General features: G+C 40.1%; 1 protein-coding gene across 1 annotated transcript in view; it reads right to left on the reverse strand.

The window, feature by feature from the left end:
- Positions 1–20,780, reverse strand: part of Acvr1c (activin A receptor type 1C) — a 46,176-nt gene extending 25,396 nt beyond the window's left edge. Inside the window, exon 1 of the mRNA XM_036184914.1 lies at positions 20,552–20,780. Within this exon, the coding sequence (XP_036040807.1) occupies positions 20,552–20,705 (154 nt within the window). The 5' untranslated portion in view covers positions 20,706–20,780. The remainder of the gene's footprint in view (positions 1–20,551) is intronic.
- Positions 20,781–23,096: the final 2,316 nt, after the last annotated feature.

Genomic DNA, 23,096 nt, shown 5'->3' on the forward strand with positions numbered 1-23,096 from the left:
AGGCGTAAGGCATCATGCCTGGCTGTTTACAGTGTGGCTTTGAACTCACAGAAATCTGAATGGATCTCTGCCTCCCAAGTGATAGGATTAAAGGCATGTGTGCCACCATTTTCCGGCCTCTGTATCTAGCGGCTGTTCTGTTCTCTGACCCCAGGTAAGTGTATTAGGGTGCACAGTATTTTGGAGAACACAATATCACCACACCAAGCACATGTACGCTCACAGATGCAGACAGCTGAGCAGAGGGCTGGTAGCATTGAGTGGAAGAGGGATACATGCTATGAGGATGAATCAGCGGAGAAGACAATGTGACAGCAAGATGTCACTCCTGACTGCCTGGTCCTAGCAGGCCTCTCTGATGGAGACAATGCAACAAAGCAAGACTGAATGGCAGGTAGGGATGCATGGTGCCAGCATGGGGGAAAACCAGTGCAAGGGACCCAGAGGTGGGCACCTGTGTATCAGTTCAGAAGCATGTCCTGGACTGCAAGGGAGGAGACAAGGACATGGGATCAAAGATTTAAGGGGAAACCTTGTGTGGCTAAGAGAAAGAGTAAGGATTTTGTTTTTATGAGGAAGCTGTAGTGAGGTTTCAAGATATGGTCGAACTTTTATTCTGAGGAGGCACTGTGTCAATATACAATGGAGCAAGAAGGATGAAAATCAGGCCCTACCAAAAAGTACCTTCATGCAGTTGGGCCCAGAGCAACAACCTGCTCTTCCAGACACAGCGGGAATGAAAACTCAAGACCAGTCTTGGCTACATAATTTAATCATCTCAAAATTTAATTTTTTTTTTAAGTTTGAAAGATTTTAAGAATTTCTTCCTGGTTTCCACTCACTTGCTGGAACCTTGCTATGCTTCCCTTCTGGGCAAATATCACCACATGGCTGTCAGGCCATTAGCTCATCCATCTATTATCTGATTCTCTCTGAGGATGAGGAGGAAGCTGCCTGCGGCACTCCTGACTGAATCACCAGTGCTTGCAACAGTGTCTGACACATAGCAGGTCCTCAGTAAGGAGGACTCAAGCAACCATCAGGGTCACTGAGTGTTTGACTAGTTTTATCCCTGGTAGGTAAGATCTCTCCCATAGAAACCTCAATGTGGTCACTGAAACCAAGTAAGAGACAGACATAATTAGGGCCAGGGGAGATGGCTTAGTAGGCCAAACCCTCCCTGCCAAGTGTAAGGAACAAAGCTCAGAACCCATGTAGAAGCTGAGAGGGCATGGAAGCCTGCCCGCTGATAACCCCAGAATTAAGGGACAGAGACAAGATCTTCCTTGGAGCAGCAGGCTGCCTAACTAAACTAGGCAAGTGACCAAGGTCTGAGTTCAGTGAGAGACCCTGCCTTAATATATAAAGTGGAGACTGACCAAAGAAGACACCAGATACCAACCCCTAGCCTTCACACACACACACACACACACACACACACACACACACACACGCATGCACACGCACGCACACGCACGCGCGCGCGCGCATTTGAACAAGCATACATACACATATGCATTCCACACACACATACACATAAGGGAAAAGATATAATTATTTGCAGCCATCTTTTTAATGGAAAGTTCATCTTGCACTTCAGATTTTTCTTTTAAATTTACAAAAACTGTGACACATAAAAGATTCATGATGACAGATACTTTGTAGTTAAGCAGTTCACTTGTCCCACCCCCTTGAAACTGGTATGCTGTTTGTTTCCTTTTGGCTGGCTGAGGATTGCCTCTTCAATTTTATAGGTATGTCTTCTCTCCAGCAGTGCTGATTTCTGTTGCTTGTTTTGCTTTTCAAAACTTGTATTTATGTATATTTATATGTATGTGTGTGTGCCTGTATGCACCAAACGTGCACCATATGCATGCAGTTGCCTGTGGAGGCCAGAAAATGGTGGTGGTGGGGGGGGACACCTGAACTGGAGTCACAGACAGTTGTAAACTGTCCAGTGTGGGTGATGCGATCTGAACCCAGGTCCTCTGGAAAAGTGTTATGCACTCTTAACCACGGAGCCATCTCTCCAGCCCTTAATTTTCTTTTTAATAAGCCTCGAGATGTACTTGACTGATTGTTGCAACGGAATTGGGGAGATGTGAGTTATCAAACACCAGTAAGATCATCCCAAACTTCTGCAGAAAGAGAAGTCCTACGTGATTATGGGTTGCCTCCCTCTCATGCTGTACCTTGAGGTAACTGCATTCCCCCCACACACAGAGTTGACTCTGTCCAGCCAGGAAAGGTCCAGGGACCATCCACCTGTACTTTAGAGTCCAAATAAATGGCTGACAGTGGGCTTTGTGAATTATGCTGCCACTCAGATGTCTTCCTTTTTATTGTCAAAACCAGGGAGCTTAGTGCATTAATGATACTTGCATTTCATTCATGATATGGCAAATATATATATGAGAAACCTTTGAAAATTAATAGTTTTAAAAGTAAAAACATCAGACTCCTCCTCAGGGTGTTCCTAGGGGTTTGTTCTTAGTTCCAGCAGCTGCCATCAGCTCTCAGTTAGTAAAAGGCTCACAAGCACAGACCAGGCTCTTATGCTTCCACAGCAAATCTTAACTGGCCACCAGTACCTTGTATATTCCCAGACTCCTCTGGGATCATTAGCGGTTACATGGGATGATTAGTGGTTACATGAAGAAAGCTTGGCCTGGAGTATTCTTCAATGGGTGCTAAAAGTGTTCTCTAACAACTTGGCTTCAGAACGCCTTAACCAAGTCCTTGTGACTTTTGAAATCTGCTGTTGTAAAAGAACATCCCCATCCGTTCTACAAGGATCACTATTTTTCTGTATCCTCACAAAGGATTCTAGGTGTTCAAAAAAAGCTGCTGAGTGTGTTCATCTTCTGAATTAGGTCATTTTTTAATACCTGTTTCCACACGTTAACATCATCTAACTTCAATTCTATCGCTGGAGACATTCATATAACTACATTTAATTTTGATATCTCCTATTAGGAGCCACCAACATAAACATTAGCCTTCAAAAGCTATTGATTGTCTTTATTTTGGTAAAGCTCTATTAAGCAGAGCTCAGCTCATCACTATGGCAACTAATAGAGGTCAGCAAACCTGAAATCAGAGTCCTCTACCATGGCACCAGCAACTCTTCTCAGGGATGTTTACCGTAGATGGCCAATGTTTCTCCCTTTGTGAACAGATCTACTGATACAAGTTTGAAAGGGGCAAAAAAATAATAATAATAATTACTCAGCTAGAAATAAGCTAGCAACACCATCCAGAAAGGACTCCTTAAACACTGAACGGTTGTAAAACCAAATGTTTGTAAAACCTTGCCTTGAGCCAAATGTTTCTTGTAGTCCAAATAGGAAAGAAATAAAGAAAAAAAAAATGTGCCTACAGCCAATGAGTAGGGATAGAAGACAACAGTAGCTAGCTAGGAAAATTGTTTTTAATAAAAGAAAGCTCTAATGTAAATACTGCTTTTGGAGCAAGTTCTGTGTTCTTGATCACAGGAGAACTTATTATTTGATGATCTCTAATGAGTGACTTTTTTCAGTGCCTGTGGGGTGCACTGACCATGCAAAGGGTAGCTGCAGGAGGGGACATGTGACAGCCCACAAGTGGGGTCTGGGAAGCCCTGCATCACTCATTCAAAGCATTTCCTTCCTAAGCCAATCGGATGAATAGAATGGAGAAGACAAAGGTACTAGGCCAGCTGTGTGAGAATCCAGCTCACATACATCTCTACGTCGCCCTGGAACCCAATGAACTGGGGAAATAAATACAACTGTCCTTTGGTATTTATGGGGACTAATTTAAAATTCACACTCAAATCCCTTATATAAAATGGAATAGCACTTTTACATAACCCACTCACCACTCCTCCACACGCTTTAATTTGTCTCAGATCACTTCCAAAAACTAATACAATGTAAATGCTCTGTCATGGTCACATGGTGTGAGGACTCAGGATAAAGGAAGAGTCTGGAGCTGTGCGTATAAACACATTTGTTTTTCTCAAATACTTTCAGTGTGCAGTTGACTGACTCCATGAAGGCAGAACTCATAGATATGAAGGGCTAGGTGTATTAACACAGTAGAGAAAAGGGAAAAAGAAGAAGGAAAAACAGATGGAAAAGGGATAAAGAAGGGGAGTCAAGAAGGAAGGAAGGGAAGGACAGAGGGAAGGAGGAAGCTATTTAACTTGTGAATTTTGCAACTTTCCCTTAAGGCCTAGTTGGAGCTGGTGGTGACAGTCACCACCAACCTGTACACAGAGGGAGTTCAGATCTGTCATCCTCTCCTAGGACTGCTCTCCATGTCAGCTACCACCACTTCCCATTTCTTTCTTTGGGAAACAAATTCAACATGGTGAGCGAGAGGGAGAGAGAGAGAGAGAGACAGAGACAGAGACAGAGAGAGACAGAGAGACAGAAACAGAGACAGAGACAGAGACAGAGAGAGAACATGGACATGGTCTCATGTTTTCTCAACTCCTGCTGACTCTTACTCTTTATCAAAGGGAGAAAAAGTCATTGATGTTCATTAGCTCTACATGGCCTCAGGCTTAATAAATTTACACTTCCTTGGTACATATTGATTGGTTAGTGAGTATTACAATACGAGATTGATTAGGGTTAAGTAGAATTATGGTTAAGTTAGTGTGGTTAAATGTATTTGATCAAGTATTTCAAAAAGTCCATATTGCTGTTACCTTGAAAAACTTAGTCCAAATCTACATCCAATTTATTACAAACTCCTTTTCTCTCTCACCTTGAAGTGGTATTTGCCTAATTAAATGAAGATATACAGTAAGGCAACCTAGAGAAACGCTTTGAGATGACCAGACAAAGAGGTATGCACTAGCCAAGTGGTTATTTTCAAACTAATCCAGGCAGACAAGGGCAAACCAGGGCTTCCACAAAGGGTATTTTTTACAAAACTTCTCAAGGTTTGTGCTCCCTTGCCAAACATTATGGTAACAAGAGGTTACAGAAAATTAAAAGAGCCCCAAATACCCTTAGAGGAGCCCATGTTAATCACCCCTTATTAAAGGCTCCTTTCATTAGGTGCAGCTGCCTTTGGGCTGGAAGGAGCTGGTAGCCTTGTTCACAATACAGAGCTCCTCCACCTGACCTCACTGGAACCATGCACTCTTCAGCTGCAGGCAGATAGATACCCACATCCCCACTCTCCATCTCCTCATCACAACCCACTACTTCTTCACAGCAATGACCATGATAAGACTCGGGAGGAACAAGCCAGGTGCAAGGTCATTTAGCCAGATCTCTTCATAATGCTTCACTACACACAGCAGCAAATGTTCCTGCTTCTGCACACACTGCTAATTGTATTAAACAAGTGCTGTGATCCACAGACACTTCATGTACTGAGCTATGAATCTAGACATTCTCCCAAGGCTGACCAGGGACAAGATGTTGTGGAATATTAGTTTAAAATGCCTTACACTCTTTTATGCTATGGAATATTTGTTTAATAATACAAAGATGTGTTCCATTCTGTTACGTCGCTTGTGTTTAACTCTGTGAAGCTGTGTTACTTTGCCTATCTAAAACACCTGGTGGTCTAATGAAGAACTGAACAGCCAATAGCTAGGCAGGAGAGAGAGAGAGAGATAGGACTGGCTGGCAGAGATAATAAATAGGAGAAATCTAGGAAGAAAGAAAGATCTAGGAGCGAGAGGAGGAGGACTCCAAGGGCCAACCACCCAGCTACACAGAAAGCCATGGAGTAAGAAAAAGAGAAAGGTATATAGCATACAGAAAGGTAAAAGCCCAGGGGCAAAAGGTAGATGGGATAGTTTAAGTTAAGAAAAGCTGGCTAGAAACAAGCCAAGTTAAGATCAAGTATTCATAAGTAAGAATAAGTCTCTGTGTGCTTATTTGGGATTCGGCCCCAAAGAGCAAAGAGTGAAAAAACTAACTACAACAAGACTAACAGAAAGTATTTCTGCTTTTGAGCTGGAACTCTGAGCTACTGACACAAGTTTCATTGCTCAGTGCTCTTTCTAGAAAAGGCCCTTTGTACACATTATTGTCATCTGGCCAAATTTCATAACTTTTTAACAGGAAGGTGCATCACACATAAAAATATTTCCTGGACAGCTCTACCTGGTGCGTCTGGCTTTTGGGGAGTGTGTACAGAGTACCAAAAGGCTGCAAACTTTTTGCCATTAGCATTTGAGTTTAAGAATACAAATGCTTTTATGTTTATTTAAAAAATAGGAGCATTGAGTTGAAGATTATAATTTTTGACCTAAGAGCATTAAAAAATAAAAACAAACAATAACAAACCCTTCACTCAGGGAGTGGCAAGATTAACAGAGTGTTGGAAGAGGGAAATGAGAGATGGCTCAGTGATTCAAATTACTTCTTGCTAGTCCAGAGAACCAGCATGCATGAGGAGGTGCAAAGATCAGCTGAGGCACAGCTCACAACACGTTTCCAGCTCCAGAGAATCCAGTACCCTTTCCTGGCCTCTAGGGGTACGCACTCGCATATGGCATACACTCACACGGATACACACATTCATACACAGAAAGTTTTAATTACTAAAAATATAAAATGTTAGAAAAAAACCCAAGTGGGTTTACAACTCATTTTCCTTAATGTCAGACAGCAAAGAGCAATAGTCTCCTGTCTCTGCCATCAAGACACATATCTCCATGGTGCATGTGTATCAGGAAATTAGATGCCAGTTATTCAAAATATAGTCTAGGCTTTCTTCCACTAAAAGAAATCCTCTCTATGGGAAAAGTGAAAGCCTCCTTCCCTCTCAGCAGAGAGCCTTGCTCAGCAAAAGGTACTTAAAATATTGATGACCAGGGAAAAGCCACACATCTTTGTCCCAAAGTCTTTACTGGTATAAGGTCTAATGTATCCAACAAAGCAGCTTGCTCACTTGGAAAAGATTGATAAGCACATTTTGACCTCATTCAAGGTCCCATCCTAGCCACCAAAACAGATGTGAGTGAGGCATATAGGTATTTACATGCATAGAGCCTTGCATAATATAAAATGCTCGATTTAAAATTGGTTATAAACATTATGTTCAATCTCCCATTACATCCTTATCAAGGGAATTTTCTAATTTAAATCAGGGTACTTGTTACTGGAGACTAGAAATGCTTCTTCTAGTAAACTTTCTTTGAATGTTAGAGTTCATTGAACTTACAAAAAAGTTTTAAAATATAGCACCTTTTGTGCCCTGGAGTGAGGTGGGGCATCTTGTCTGGGATACCTGTCAGGTGTGCACTGAGTTCTTCAGGAGAGTCGTGAATGGATTTGCTTCTGTGAGTGAGGAGCAATCCCAGGAAGGTTTTCCAGCATGCCCTTGTCACCTCCTTCCAACTGTAGCAAGGAATTTGTCTCTCAAATAGGAAGTCAAAGACAATGATGGATGTTTTAAAAGTAATGAAGAAAACAGGACATCATCTCCACTAAGAATACACTCGCTAGTGGATTCTTCATTTTTCAAATTATAGGTATTTGATCAATTTGATCCTTTGGGCAGTTTCTCCTTCTTCAGATGAAAACTGTCCATTTGATTGGGTCTTATTTAGACATGCCCCTTAGGAGTGGGTGTTGAACACCTCACACAACTGATAAACAAGTAAATGAATCTTCCTTTTCCTCTTCACACAATTGAGAACAAGACAGAAAATAATCGTTGTGCAAAGGTTAGCAAAGCACCAACTTTTAATGTTGGGCTTAGCTTTTATTTAAAATGACTGTTTGAGTTAGTAAAAAATAAAATAGTTGTTTTAAAATAATGTGTTGCAATCTAGAAGGGAAAAAAAATGAGAAATCACAGTTCCACTTACCCTTGTCCTGCACTGTACATTTTGCTAGCAGAATAGAAACAAAGATTATGTAGCTTGAAGGTTGTTGTTGAATAGTCTATTTCCATATGAAGAGCTGTAATTAGTGTAAGCATGAGCCAAACAGCAACTCCTCTCATGGTTAGCCCTCTAAATCATCAGCTCTTCTAGCCCAAGCGTCCTTGCTTTGTGCTACATGCTATATGAATTTTCATGGATTTTGATACTGCTTGATAGCATAACAACTATTTCTCTAGGGGTGCTCTGATACCATCGCTGAGAGTCACCAGAAAATATTTCTGTTAGAAACCAAACTGCAGGCTAACCACAAAAGAACAAGGTATGTTTGTTCACATTGGAAAAGATTTTATTTAATATTTAGGGGGGGGAAATAATATATAAAATTGTATTAAACTGAACAATTCAACTATATTAAACTAAAATATATTATACTAACCTGTTGATTTGGGGAACTATGAATGACTCATAAACAGCACAAATTATTTCTCATAGTTCAGGCAGCTAGAAAGTCCAAAGCCGAAGTGCTATGAGATCCCATGTTTAGTGACGGCCTGTGTTCTGGCTCATGCAGGCACCATCTTCTGATTCCATATGGTCAAAAGAGCTAGCTTACATATCTTTTATAAGGACATCAATCCACTCCTGAGCACTCCACAGAAGGCCCCATATCCTGATACCATCACCATTGGATTAGGCTCTTGAAACAAACATGACATGTGTTATGGGATATTTCCTCTGTGTCTGTGCTCTGAAGAGCCTAGGTGGGAAATGCCTGTTCTTAGAAGCATGGCAAGATTTTTCTGGTGGATCCTCTAGGGCACCAAGGCTTTCTTTAAAGGAATGTTTTCAAATCACTGACTCAAGGTCTTCAATATCACAGGACTATTTTCATTGGTAAACTTTAATTTTATAGAAATGATCTGCTTGTTAGCAGGGTGTATTAATATTAATTAATTATTAATAAAATTATACTAATTGATTATTTTGAGGTATATTAATTCAAACCTACCTCTGAGATTGTGGATATATCTTTTCTTCCTTATGCTTAGTAGTGCACTTACACACACAGATAAGATACATGAGAGGGAGAGAGAGAAAGAAGGTAAAAGAGAGGGAGAGAAGAATTATGTTCTCAGGTGTATTCTTTTTGGTGTGTGTGTGTGTGTGTGTGTGTGTGTGTGTGTGTGTGTGTGTGTAGTGCATGCTCTTCCACAGAGCTATACCCTCTGACCAGACCATTTTGACTCCAACCCTCTTTCTCATTAAAATTTATTCCCTCTGCTATTAGCGAAAGTAAATGATCACCTTCGTTTAATGTATAGGTTATATGTTTTCCATTAGACTGATTTTAATGTTTCCATAGACATGTATATAGATGTCTTTTTTTTAAATTAGGAGATGGCCCAGCAGTTAAGTCACTTGGAACACGTGACAAAGTGAGTTCTCTCCCTGGAATCCACATGGTGGAGGAAGAGATTCTCACAAGTTGTCCTCTGACTACCACATACACACTGTAGCACACAGCCACCCACTCACATGCATACACATAAACAAATCAATGTCCATTTCTGTTGACTAAGTTGGGGCAGATAAAATAGATTATGGGATAAAGGAATCTATTGTCAAATCTGATGACCTGAGTTCGACCCACATGGTGGAAGGAGAGAAATGACTTCCGCAAACTGTCCTCTAGCCTCCAGAGGGTTGTGGTACAAGGACAGGCATACGCGCACGCGCACGCGCGCGCGCGCACACACACACACACACACACACACATAAATTCTGATTAAAATTTTTACTTGTTTACTATTGTTTGTATTTTATTGTATGTATGTATGTATGTATGTATGTATGTATGTATTTATTTATTTATTTATTTATTTATTTATTTATTTATTTATTTAGATTTTTTTCAAGACAGGGTCTCTCTGTGTAGCTTTGTGCCATTCCTGGAATTCACTTGGTAGCCCAGGCTGGCCTCAAACTCACAGAGATCCACCTGCCTCTGCCTCCCACATGCTGGAATTAAAGGTGTGTGCCACCACTACCCGGCTTGTTTTTATTATTGTTTGTATGTTTGATGGTGGAGGTTTATGTGGGTTCCAGAAATACAAACTCAGGTCAGTAGACTTGGGCGGCAAGTGCCCTTTCATATGGAGCCATCTCACCAGCCTCCGCAGATACATATTTTTAAAGATTTAATTGAATTAGTTTTTCTCTGATTTGGGAATCTTTTATTCTAACTAGCATGCTTAACTTAGTTACCTTTAATTACTTGCTTTTAAAATACTGACCTACTTTTTTGCTTTCATTTTTCTACCTGTTATAATCTTTCTTACCTTGACATCTGCCATGTTGTTTTTCCACATTCTATTTTCATTTTCACAGACTACAAAGAATATTCTCCTTCTGTTCTTTTGTGTGTGGGGAGGAGATAGCAGTCAAAGGAAAACACATTTGAGCAATACTTACTAGTAGCTTTATGCTCGGTCTAGGTCCAACCAATTCTTCAGAAAACTAACTCTGTGCATGCTTCTCCTGACGTTCATAGCATGATACCTTTAGGTATAATGACGGGTTTATATTATTTTTAAAGATCCATGGGCGTTATTTCTTCTGATGCTCAATAGCATCTCTAGTCAGTTACATAGCCCTTGCCTCTCTTTCCTACATGTGCGTCAGAGCTTTGCTCTTTCTAGACTGGAGTGAGTCCTCTAGAATGTCCTGGGTCAGAGTTCTCTTATGGCCCAACTCATTCTATGTCCATTGCTGTCAATCTTTCCTGCCCTTTTCCCTATGCTTCAAAGGTTATTTTTCTGAATATAGAGTCTGTGTGGCTGGCTGTTTTCTCAGATTATTGGTGACATAATTCAAGGCCCTGTCTCTTTACTCTTTGCTATTGAGAGGTCAATGTCCATCTTTATTGTGTCTCCTCCAAGTTTGGTTTATCTTTTTTCTTTGCCAAATTTAAGGCTTTCCCTTTGTGTTGGTATCCAACACACCATGTCAGGGCTTTCTTCCCACTTGTCCTGGTGATACTTATTGAGTTTCTGAAATGTGTGGACTCATGTCCTTCATTGGTTCTGAGCAACTAACTGTGTAGATGGTGCTTTATCCTGAGGTTTTTGTTTTGTTCTCTCTGCTCCTTTGTACCATTATGGAAGACCTTATGCTAATCCTTTTGTTACCTCTCTTCACATTTTCCAACATTTATTCTCTGTACAACACACAGGAAACAATTCCTTTTGGCCCAGACTTCAGATTTATAATTTCTCTTGAGTTGTTGAAGCTATTCCTTCAGTTTTTAATTTCAGTTGTATATTTCTATTAAACTCTTTTCTTCTGTTACTGCTTACATCTACTAAATCACTATTTTATAGTTCCTTATTCTGTACAAATATTTTCACATTTACCTCTGTTTCCTTAATCCAAGGAGAACACTGAATCTATCATTTCTCTCTGGTAATTCCCTACATATGTGTTCCTTTAAACATGTTTCTATACATGTAAGAGTTATTTAATTTTTAATGCATATGAATATTTTCCTGCAACTATGTATTGTGCTGCCTGTATTCCTGGTGCTCATGAAGACCGGAAGAGGGCATAAGATCATCTGGAACTGGAGTATAGACAGTTTTGAGCCACTATATGGGTGCTAAGAACTGAACCCCAGTTCTCTGCAAGAGCAGAAGTTCTCTTAACTGCTGTTAACAGCCCCTGGCTCCTCCTCTTGCTTTCTTATGTGCCCCTGTGTTGGTCATTCTGCACTACATACTGATCATGTGCTTCTCTGTCTCCTCCAGGCCAGACATGAAAGCGTCTTCGTCCTGAGCACATGTATACTCCCTTCCAGGGTCAGTTGGCATGACTGACATTTTCTGAAATGTAAGAAGGTTTTTATCTGGAGAGTCCTATGTCACCCCATCACAGTAAGCAGACCCTGAAGTCTGCCAAGTAGCCAGTCCCTGCTCACGGGGAGTCAGGAATGTTAGTATTTCTGTTTTCTGCTCTGTGTAGGACTAAACTAAAAGTCTTGCCTGGGGTCAGAAGGAGATGAGATTACATGGTTGGTTTAGACTTCCAATAAAGAAAGAGACTTGCTATTTCATTTGAACATACTCACCTCAATTGGATTGCCTAACTTGGCAAACTAAGCTTCTTGACATTTATGCTCTTGAAACTTGAACACACTCATAACAAAACACAGCGTTTGCTTCATTAATGAGTCAGAAAGGTGCAGGTACAAAGATCAGAATGGTTAGTGAGAATGTCCTCACTGGTAAAGGTGCTCACAGGACAGTGACATCACTCAGTTCTTTACTAAGAAACCACGCACCCACATTACATTCCAATTTCTTGACATCTTTATCAATGTGCTCTTTCATCACTTAAGACACTATTATCTAATTTCTTGGTGACTCTTAGTTGAAAACATCCTGACTGATCTAATGAAAGGGAAATTGTACATGGCTACATTAATGTCTCTCTCCTCAGCTATTCGTGAGGTGGAACACCATTTTGACACTTGGTCACTTTGGAATTTCTCTGCCGCGCTGCCGTGAAAATGCTGGTTTTGTTGCTTGCTCCTGCCTCGGTTTTTTCATTTAGAATTGTTCTGTCTTCCCCCTTTCCCCTGTCAGTCATTCAGTCAGTCAGTCAGTCAGTCAGTCAGACAGTCAGTCAGTCAGTCAGTCAGACAGTCAGTCAGTCAGGGTCAGTCAGTCAGTCAGACAGTCAGTCAGTCAGTCAGTCAGTCAGTCAGTCAGTCAGTCAGTCAGTCAGTCAGTCAGTCAGTCAGTCAGTCAGTCAGTCAGACAGCCAGACAGTCAGTCAGTCAGTCAGTCAGACAGTCAGTCAGACAGCCAGTCAGTCAGACAGTCAGATAGTCAGTCAGTCAGTCAGTCAGTCAGTCAGTCAGACAGCCAGACAGTCAGTCAGTCAGTCAGTCAGTCAGACAGTCAGTCAGTCAGTCAGTCAGACAGTCAGTCAGTCAGTCAGACAGTCAGTCAGTCAGTCAGTCAGACAGTCAGTCAGTCAGTCAGTCAGTCAGACAGCCAGACAGTCAGTCAGTCAGTCAGTCAGACAGTCAGTCAGTCAGTCAGTCAGTCAGTCAGTCAGTCAGTCAGACAGTCAGTCAGTCAGTCAGTCAGTCAGTCAGTCAGTCAGATAGTCAGACAGTCAGTCAGTCAGTCAGTCAGTCAGTCAGACAGTCAGTCAGTCAGTCAGTCAGTCAGACAGCCAGACAGTCAGTCAGTCAGTCAGTCAGACAGTCAGTCAGTCAGTCAGTCAGTCAGTCAGTCAGACAGTCAGTCAGTCAGTCAGTCAGTCAGTCAGTCAGTCAGACAGTCAGTCAGTCAGTCAGTCAGTCAGTCAGACAGTCAGTCAGTCAGTCAGTCAGTCAGTCAGCCAGACAGTCAGTCAGTCAGTCAGTCAGTCAGTCAGACAGTCAGTCAGTCAGTCAGTCAGTCAGTCAGACAGTCAGACAGTCAGACAGTCAGTCAGTCAGTCAGTCAGACAGTCAGTCAGTCAGTCAGACAGTCAGTCAGTCAGTCAGTCAGACAGTCAGTCAGTCAGTCAGTCAGTCAGTCAGTCAGACAGTCAGTCAGTCAGTCAGTCAGTCAGTCAGTCAGTCAGACAGTCAGTCAGTCAGTCAGTCAGTCAGTCAGTCAGTCAGATAGTCAGACAGTCAGTCAGTCAGACAGTCAGTCAGTCAGTCAGTCAGTCAGACACACACACACACACACACACACACACAGTATCTTCTAAATATGTCACTCTTTCTCAGTCATATAAGCTACAAATAGTTCTACCCAATATTTAATTTATATTTTAGTTTTATTTATGTTCTTTTCTCATTCATTTTTATTTTAGTTTTCATGTACTCAATTATATTTGTCTTTTCCTTTTATAGATCTGAGTTTCCTGTCTTATTTAGGAACAGTTTCCATACTATAAAATCATACAATCTTTTTTTTTTCTAAATTTGCCTCTGACATTTAAATTGTTCTATATGTCACAATTAGATATTTAATCAAGCTGTAATTTATTTTTGTGTATGATGTGACACTGTGATACAACCCTGTTTTCTTCCAGATGGATAGATATTTATGCCAGTATCATTTCAAAAATAAGACCTCCTAGAGATGCCATTTTTGCCAAGTTCCACTTTAGATGGCCACAGGCACCCTCCCTGGTACAGTACACATGGAAATGCTAAATAAAATAGAAATGATTTTCTTCTGTTTTATGATTAAGGTGGGGGGGGGATGAACTGCTCGGCAGCCAAAATGATGGTGACAATGCAGACCACGCAAAATGTGGTTGAGAAGTCAGCTCAGAGATGCCCGTGTAAAGCAGGCAGCTATGCATGCCACTGCCTTGAAAATGAAACAATCGAAAATCTTCAACAGAGGAAGACAGGTGTGCAGACCTCTATCTCAACCACTGTTTTCAGTAGGGCAGAAAGAAAAGAAAGGGACAGAGGGGGAAGAGAAGGAAAAGTGGAAGGGGGAAGGGGAGGGAAAGAAAGGAGGGAGGAAAGGAAAATCAGGCTTAGAACTCCTCCTCTGTGTTTACCTAAATTATGGGATGGCTTTGGGTGTTCTGTACCCCCGGACATTGGGCAAAAATTAATGTCAGTCTTCTCTGGGGAATCAAATTGAAGCTAGGTTTCCACCATTTCTCCAGATAAGGATCCTCCCAAAACAAACTCACATTCAAAATCACAAACAAGGCATTAAGCCAGGAAGGATGAGTCAGCAGAACCGATAATAGGAGAAATCAACCCAAAGAAGCTGTAGACATTGGCATGGTTAAAGGACAAAAATTAGGGGGTAAAAGGGAGGGGGGAGGAGTTTACAAAATACAATTTATACCAAGAGTGAAGGAGAATTCCTGGAAACTGGATAACATAGGGGAGTTTGGAAGTCTGCAGCTCTAGAGTCTAAAACCAGTCTGTCTTGGACAATCTTCAGAGCCAATCTTTGCTCATCTCTGGGTTGGACCTAACTAGCATCCTGTAAATAGCAGATAAAGCTGAACTGAACATCCTGATAAAAAGATTATATATATATTTGGAAAGTATTCCCCACCAAGCAAAGGATCAGCTATGCCACCACACTGCATCTGAGGCCCTACGGCCATTTCTCCACTGTGTAGTAACCCCTACTATGTTTCCTCCACTGTATTTGAAAAGTTCCTTGATTTATGAATTTTCTCTGTTCAATTACTAAAAACCCTTCCTGAAACTTTTTCCATGTTGGAAAATGGAAATTTGGAATCACTTAAAGCTGTGTTTCTGGGCCGCAGTCACTCAACTGTGACTTCAGAATAAACTTTCTCTTATTCCCTTTGAGGTGAGAACTGTGTTATTGCAGTGACGTTTATAAAAAATGTGAGAAAATTTGAGGGGAATGGACTATGGGACTCACAGAGCCACTGTTGGGACAAATATACTCTGGAGTATAAAAAATGTTTACTTATTATTTGTTTGCTCCATATAGATACTCCCCCCAGTGCATCCTCACACACGCAAATCAGTATATTCCTTTTGAAATAGAAATATCCTTGAAGGGCTAGGAATACCTGATTGACTTCTGAAAATGAAATCCTCCAGCCAAAATATCTTCTCTCCTTACCTCAGAGGAAGCAGGGAATGGACTTCAGGCAAATGTCACAACTGTAGGGAGGACTGGGTCAAAGGGCACTGGACCAAAATGAGAAGGAGACCTCCTAAAAAAGGCAGCTGTTAAAAAGGCTTTCTCTTTCTGCTCTAAGAATAAGTAGGAAGATGAAATTAGATGTAAAACATGCCTAATTCTCTTGTTCAACTCACTTGTATAATCTATATTAAATTTCAAACATGAGACCACCTTTGTTTTGTGGGACTCATATGTTTGCTGTTTGTAAAAGTTTGCTTTCCAACTTTTGGAGGAAAAAGCCTGTATGTGTGCTCACATTGAGCTTGGAAAATTATTTATTTCTTCAGTGATGTCTCAATGATATCTGTTTTGATAATCTTCAGGGAAGAGAGAAAATTTTCTAGTATTATATATTTCTACTAAAATATAAGCTTATGTCTATCAAATAAAACTACCAACTCCTGAAAAGTATACCCATGTGTAAAATTAAACCAGAAGGTATGTTTTAAGAGAAAAGGATTCAATTTAAATATGATCTAATTTAAATTTCAGTCTCAGTGATGTGAATTAATTTGTCTTAAATCTAATCAATTTTAGGCCATTTAAAAGGAAAATGTGTGAAATTAAAATAGTAACTAACATTTTGAATAGTTTTTTATACTAGTGAATTGAAATAATAAATGCCCTTGATCCATTTACAAATTCTACCCTTTAAATATCAGTTAAAATTGTGTTTCTTAAACTGTGATTAAGCCTATCAGTGGGATCCAACCAGAACTTTTTTATTCAGAAATAGCAACAATTGAAGCACCTTACACATTTTAAAGATATGTTTTGTGAAATTCTTGTTCTCTGTCCACGTGAGGTGAAAAAAGAAATTACACAAAATGAGTTTCTCTCTGTGTCACAATAGGAACCCACAGGAAAGCTGTTAGAAACTGGCGTCAAACATTTCAAAGCACTTAGAGGAGGAAAGAAGGAGTAAGAGCCAGCGGTTGTTCAGCTGTACCTTACTAGGGCCACAGATTGGGTGGAGGAGGCACAGGCTTTAGTCAAGGTAGAACTTTTTTCTGAAAGAAACAAACCCAGAGGCCATAACTATAAGGTCTAAGAGCGGAAGAGGACCACCTGAAGCAGGTAGAGACTTGGTCCTTTATCAAATCAGCTCTTTACAAATGGCCTGGAGGATGATGGATGAAAGGCAGGGAGAAGAGTAAGAGACGGGGCTGGAGAGATGGCTCAGCAGTTAAGAGCACTGGCTGCTCTTCCAGAGGTCCTGAGTTCAATTCCCAGCACCCACATGGTGGCTCACAATCACCTGTAACAAAGTCTAGTGCCCTCTTCTGGGTTGCAGGCATACATGCAAGCAGAACACTATATACAAAATAAGTGAGTCTTAGAGAGAGAGAGAGAGAGAAAGAGAGAGGGAGGGCAGGGACCATGGGAGGGACAAGGGTCCTCTTAGAATGCTGAAAGAAAGTTCCCCATCTACATAACTGCTCCTGGTTAACTCTTGGCTTTCTTTCCATGGATTGGGCCATGAACACAAAGCTCACTGTCAAATACTGTAGAAATATCGCCCTACTCTTTAGAGCACTTTTCTAAATTCCAATTTTAGTATATGCATAATCACATTTGTAACTGACAGATCCACACTAGGCAGAGCAAGGTCACCGACCACACTCTCTGATGACATGAAAATACTGTCATTGTTGTCATGATCTATGCTTAGCTAAGAAGTTTCTAATCTTCCTCCAGATAGCTACTGTTCTATACAAAGCTAAGAGCTATTCCTAGCCCCCCTCAAGAATAACTTTACACAAGGAGACCACATGTCCTATATGTAGCCCTATTCAATTTAGTGTCCATTTACCATACAATTGTCAGTAAATGATACAAATTCTTAGTTTAAATAAAGATATTTGAATTCAATGACATACATAGCATTTCTTATAGACATATTAGTTATTGGCTATAAAACATATATTTCCTCTTCTATGGATAATGTTTAGCATCTAATTAATACAACCACTATCATAGGATAATTTTAATAAAAGTCATAAAAATGTTTGACAAATGGATATCCACTTAGAACTAAAAACAAATTTCAACAAATTAAAAATAAAAGACATTTCTTCCAATTAATACTGGGCACCCAGAACCTACAGTTAACATAATAATTGATGGTAAAAGGACTGATGGTCAGGGATGGTAGACACAGTTATATAAATCCTAGTACTTACTGGAGACAAGAAGATAGCCATGAATTTGAGAGCATCCTGAGCTACATAGTGAATGCCAAGTAAGCTCTGTCTCAAAACAGAAACAGAAATAAAGAAATAAAATAAATAAATGGCAATAGGGGACCAAGCACTTTCCCTGGGACAGCAAGAGACTTTGTTTCCACAGCCTCCAATAACCAGCACCTTAGATATCCCCAGTTGTGTAAAAACACAAGAAAGAGAAACGAAATGAACACAGATCAGAACGGAGACTTTTGCAATGACTATATTCATAAATAATAGAAAAGTCCAAAGAATCTTTCAAGAAAAAAAAAAAAAAAGCAAAGCCAAACTAAAAGAACACCAGAACCAATACATTATCTTCACTATCTTGATATGAGATCAATTATCAAAGTTAGCTTTTCAACATAGGAGAAATTAACATTCACAAACTGAGATACTAAAAATGCCCTTCACAGACAGTCACATGAGAAGTTAAGTAAATGCTATGAAGTAGGCCTAAGATGTGTTCCCTGACAACAACAAACATGACTAAAAGTAAATGGAGAGTGGAATAAAAGGGGAAACATACTATGTCCATGGATCAACAACTCTCTCCAGATTATTCTATACATCCAACTCAGTTCATCAAAATCTCAGAGTGTGTTTTGCAGAAATAATCAAACTGGCTATATTTAAATGAAAATGAAAATTACTTATAATACTCAAATAAGCTCCTGTTAAAACAAGCTAGAAGGCTCACACTTCCTAATTTCAATATTTATTAAACACCTGTAGTTTAATCAAGACAGTTCAGTAGGAGCTTAAGGCACAGAAAAATTATATAGCACAAAGCATCCATAAATGTACCCATTTAAACATATATACACATACACACACTTTCAACTAAAGTAACAAAATAACTCTACATGGAAATGCCGGGGCTTTTATGTTTTAAAGATTTATTTATATTTATTTTATGTGTAGAGATGTTTTGCCTTTGTGTATATCTATTCACCAAGTACATGCAGTACTCACAGAAGCCAGACATGGGCAGAAGATCCCTTCAAACTGGAGTTACAGAGGGTTCGTTATAGGCTGCTGTGTAGATGCTGGGAATCAAACCTGTGTCTTTGGGAAGAGCAGCCAGTGCTCTTAACCAGAGAGCCATCTCTCCAGCCCCAAGGTCAGAGCTTTTTAACAACTGATGCAGAATGTTAAAACAACTTTTTACCCACATGGAAAAATAAAATAAAATAAAATTATACCTTTGCCTTGTCGTTATGGGCTGTGTCATATACACAAATTGAAACTGAACATATCCTAAATATAAAAACTATAAGAACAGTGGTGGCACACACCTTTAATCCCAGCACTTGGGAGACAGAGGCAGGAGGATCTCTGTGAATTTGAGGCCAGCCTTGTCTACAGATTAAGTTCCAGAACAGCCAGCCAGGGCTACACAGAGAAACCCTGTCTTGAAAAACAAAACAAAACAAACAAAAAAGAAAACCCTAAATGTTAAAGATATAGTAACATGAAATAAGACATCTTGAAAAAAAAAGCATGAGAAATAGGAAATCTAATTATATAATTCATATTATTTAATAACATTTGTTTTAGAAGTATTTGGAATTTTTGATCAAGTGAGTTATACACACTAATAAAGTTCATTGTGATTTTTCAGTACAGACCTACAGTGCTCTTTTGAAGTCCAATATTGTGTTTACCACTTCAACAGTCACCTAAAAGTTCTCCAAATCCCTTCAAGTACCACTATGGTACCCATTTCATCCTTTAGGAAGTGCTGTTTTAAGCATTAATTCCCATGGTTCAGCCTGACAATTTACGGTGGGCCGATTTCATGTCCTAAAGCCAACTGCAATGTTGGTTTAGATCACATTTCCTCCCTCTGTCTTCTAGGACACAGCTCTCCTGGACTTGGTGATGATCTGAAAGGAGTCTCCTTCCCTAGTGTACATAAGAACCAGAGGCATGGTGATGATCTGAAAGGGACTTTCCTTCACTAGTTTACATGAGAACCAGAGGCATGCTAAAGTAAGGCTTTCTATTGATTGTTGGTTCTATCAGTGACAAGATACAAAAGGTGCGTGGGGATGAAGAGGGAAGTCGCATTGGCTGTGGCAGTGGCTTTTTAGAAAGCCATGCTCTGCCAGTGAGCATGAGTACAGGACAGGGCTTGAATATCAACATCTCTTCAGGACAAGATGCTACTTATATGGCTGAGCAATCAAAGGATCTTGGTTGGTAGAATGCAGATTCCTCCCAGATCAATTATTTATTCTGTGGTACCCTCAAACTCAGCCAGGAACCAGATTTCATTTTTTAAAAATCGGTATTAGGGAGGCATGATTTTAACATGATAAAGCACATACCCTTCAGTTTGATGACGCTTGATGCACATATGACTGTTTCCATCATTCCAGAACATTCTCTTGTCCCTTCCCATCTCCTAGGATAGGCTGATGATCTATTTCTATTGCCAAAGATTAAATATCCTTCTCCTTTCTTTTCTTTTCTTTGATAAGAAGAATTCATAAAAATTGACATTTTACTTGAGGTCCATTAATTAATGTCAAAAATTGTGAATCATGTGGTCAAATTTCCTCAAGATTGTGACACTATTGTCAATGTTCTGACAGTGATGTGCAATTTAAAAATTAAAACATCAACCTCAGCTAGACTCTAGAGAATTTTGCCCACCAAAAGTAAGGACTGTAAAACACACCTTTTCATCTCAGGAAACATGGTTTGGTTTCTGCTGTGCTTATCATCTTGCAAGAGTGAAACAGAATTAGGAGTGAGTGTGGCTCTGCAGCCCCTACCTGTTGGAAGGTGCAGTGTGATGTTGTTGCAGAAGTCTGTGAAGCAGCATTCAGTTCTGGTCACGTTGTTGGAACTGTGGCAGAAGACTTGAGCATTTAATTCCGGGAGGGACACGCAGGATTTGATCACCTGCTCTTTCCCATTGGTCAACATGACAGAGGCCCAACATGCCCCTTCAGTTTGGCAGGTGAAGTTGGAAGAGTCACACAAAAGACACACACACTTCAGTCCTGGAAAAAGTAAGGCAAGAAGCTTTAAATGTAGAAGACGTCATGCAGTTACTTGGTGGTACTTGAGAACAGAAATCCAATCTTAACATAACTTGAAGACAGGTTTTAAAATGTGATGAAGATGCCTTCTTCATCCTGTGCATCATTAAACAGGCTACTCAATCAGTTATTCTCTGTATGGTTATTATAATTTATGCAGTGGTTCCTATAGTTACTATGTTTTCCTAGTCCACACTAAATCCTTTTCAAGCTCAATCGGTTTACTCCTAAATCGATAGTGCCTATGAAATGCTAGGAAACAGTAGCTCAGCAACAAGGAGCTGGCTGGCACAGCTTCCAGAACAATGATTCGAGGCAGGGGCTTCTGCAACCCAACAAGACAGCACGCTATATTCATTTACATTTCTCCAACCCTTTAAAAGCATGTGCGGAACACAGAACGATTTATAGCAACACATTTGTCTAAAACTAGTCGTGTTTATATTCTTTACACCTAAAGGTTGCTATTGTTGTAGGCACCTTGAAGGCACTGATATAACATTCTATTCCCCTTCCACTAAGGAATATATCTTAGAATGACAGCCATTTGAATGTAGATTTTAACCATCAGATGTAGATTTTTAATGGGCACCCCTATTCCACAACATAAAACACATTGATAATAGAGTTTATTACAATGATGACTATAGTGGATAGCCATCCCAGCATTGGCCTGGAAGTTCCAGCCCCCATTGAGGCTTCGGTAATGCTCATGCCCACGAGGCAGGGCGGAGGAGGAAGCAGAAGACCAAGGATCGGGAGGAGGTCTCTCTCTTGGTTCCGGGACCCTGGATGCTGGAGGTAGACCGAGCAGAGTTCTCCAGAGAACACCGCCGGACTGCGCCATACCTTTGCCAGACCCTGCAACCTACCCCTTCATTTGTAACTTAGCCCACAAAATAAACCTCCCTTTTAACTACGTGGAGTGGCCTTAATAATTTCACCAATAGATGACAATAAAATTTTTAAAACTTTGATGTTGATAAATTAATGTTTATTAATATATCATCTTAAACATTCCATTACCACTCACACTTGATCCCTCACAAACGTGTCTAAAAAATTTGATATTTCTGCCTTGATATGAAGTCAGTATAGGGTCCAGAAGTTGTAATTATTCAGATTTATATTTCAACATATTATTTCTAAATATTGCAATTCTAAATATTTCTATTGTGACTTTAAATGTTTCAAAAAATGAATATTTTGTCAAATGATAACTACCCCAATTATCTTAATATCCAAAACTTTGCCATATTATCAGTTAATAAAATTTGTCTTTAAATTTCTAGTTACTAAAACTAGACCTAATTTTATACTAACAAACTATTCAATTTATAAATGAGTAATCGTGAATAAATACTTTTTTATCAATAGTAATGAGCTGTAGGAGAGTCACATATTCTAAATTGGCTGAGATTCCAGACAGCCAGGTGTGCAAAACCTAGTGATTATGAAATGTGCTAAGGAGGCTGGAGAGACAGTGCAGCATGAAAGGCTAAGGCTCACAAGCAAAGTGACTAAGACACGTGTTAAGGTGGAGCACACCTTTAATCCCAGCACTCAAGAGGCAGAGGCAGGTGGACCTCTGAAAGTTCCAGGCCAGCCAGGGCTACCTAGTGAGACTCTGTCAAAACCTTCAATACCAACCAAAGCATAGTAAAAGTCAGTTTCCTTACATAAAAGAGAGACGGTACAAAGAGCAGCCATTAACCTGGGTGTCTCTGACTGTGGAATCATAGCATTTCCCAACCTCTCAAGTGTCTTCAACACCTGATTGCACAAGCTTTGTCATCTTGGACATTACTTAGTCCCTCTGGGCCTCATCTGAAAGGTGATAACTACAGTGGCAACATACTGCCTCATCATGTTGCTGCAGACAGTAAATTAATCATATGAATCTTTTGTGCTTCTTTCGGACACATAGGAAATATGACCCAAGCATTAGTAACCACCCCTCCTAACATTCAAGAGAGTAAAACTAATTTTCTTACAGAAGCCATCAACAGCCCTCCATAAGCCCTGCAAGAATAGCTGCAGGAAGCAGGAGGCAACAGCCATTTAAAAGGCCTGACAGATGTGTCTCTCTCTGCTCTGCCAGCAGGACTGGGTATCCTCATGCTTTTCCAGGTCCAGGCTAGGTTTCTCTCTCATCCCACTAGTTTTTAGCAACTGAGAATTGGCTATAAATCTAATGTAACAAAAAAAAAGTTAGTAGTGAAGGAATAACAACTCACGTTGACCTGGTTTTTTGTTTTGTTTTGTTTTGTTTTGT

The sequence above is a fragment of the Onychomys torridus genome, chromosome 4 (assembly GCF_903995425.1).
Source record: "Onychomys torridus chromosome 4, mOncTor1.1, whole genome shotgun sequence".
NCBI classification, from domain to species: Eukaryota; Metazoa; Chordata; class Mammalia; order Rodentia; family Cricetidae; genus Onychomys; species Onychomys torridus.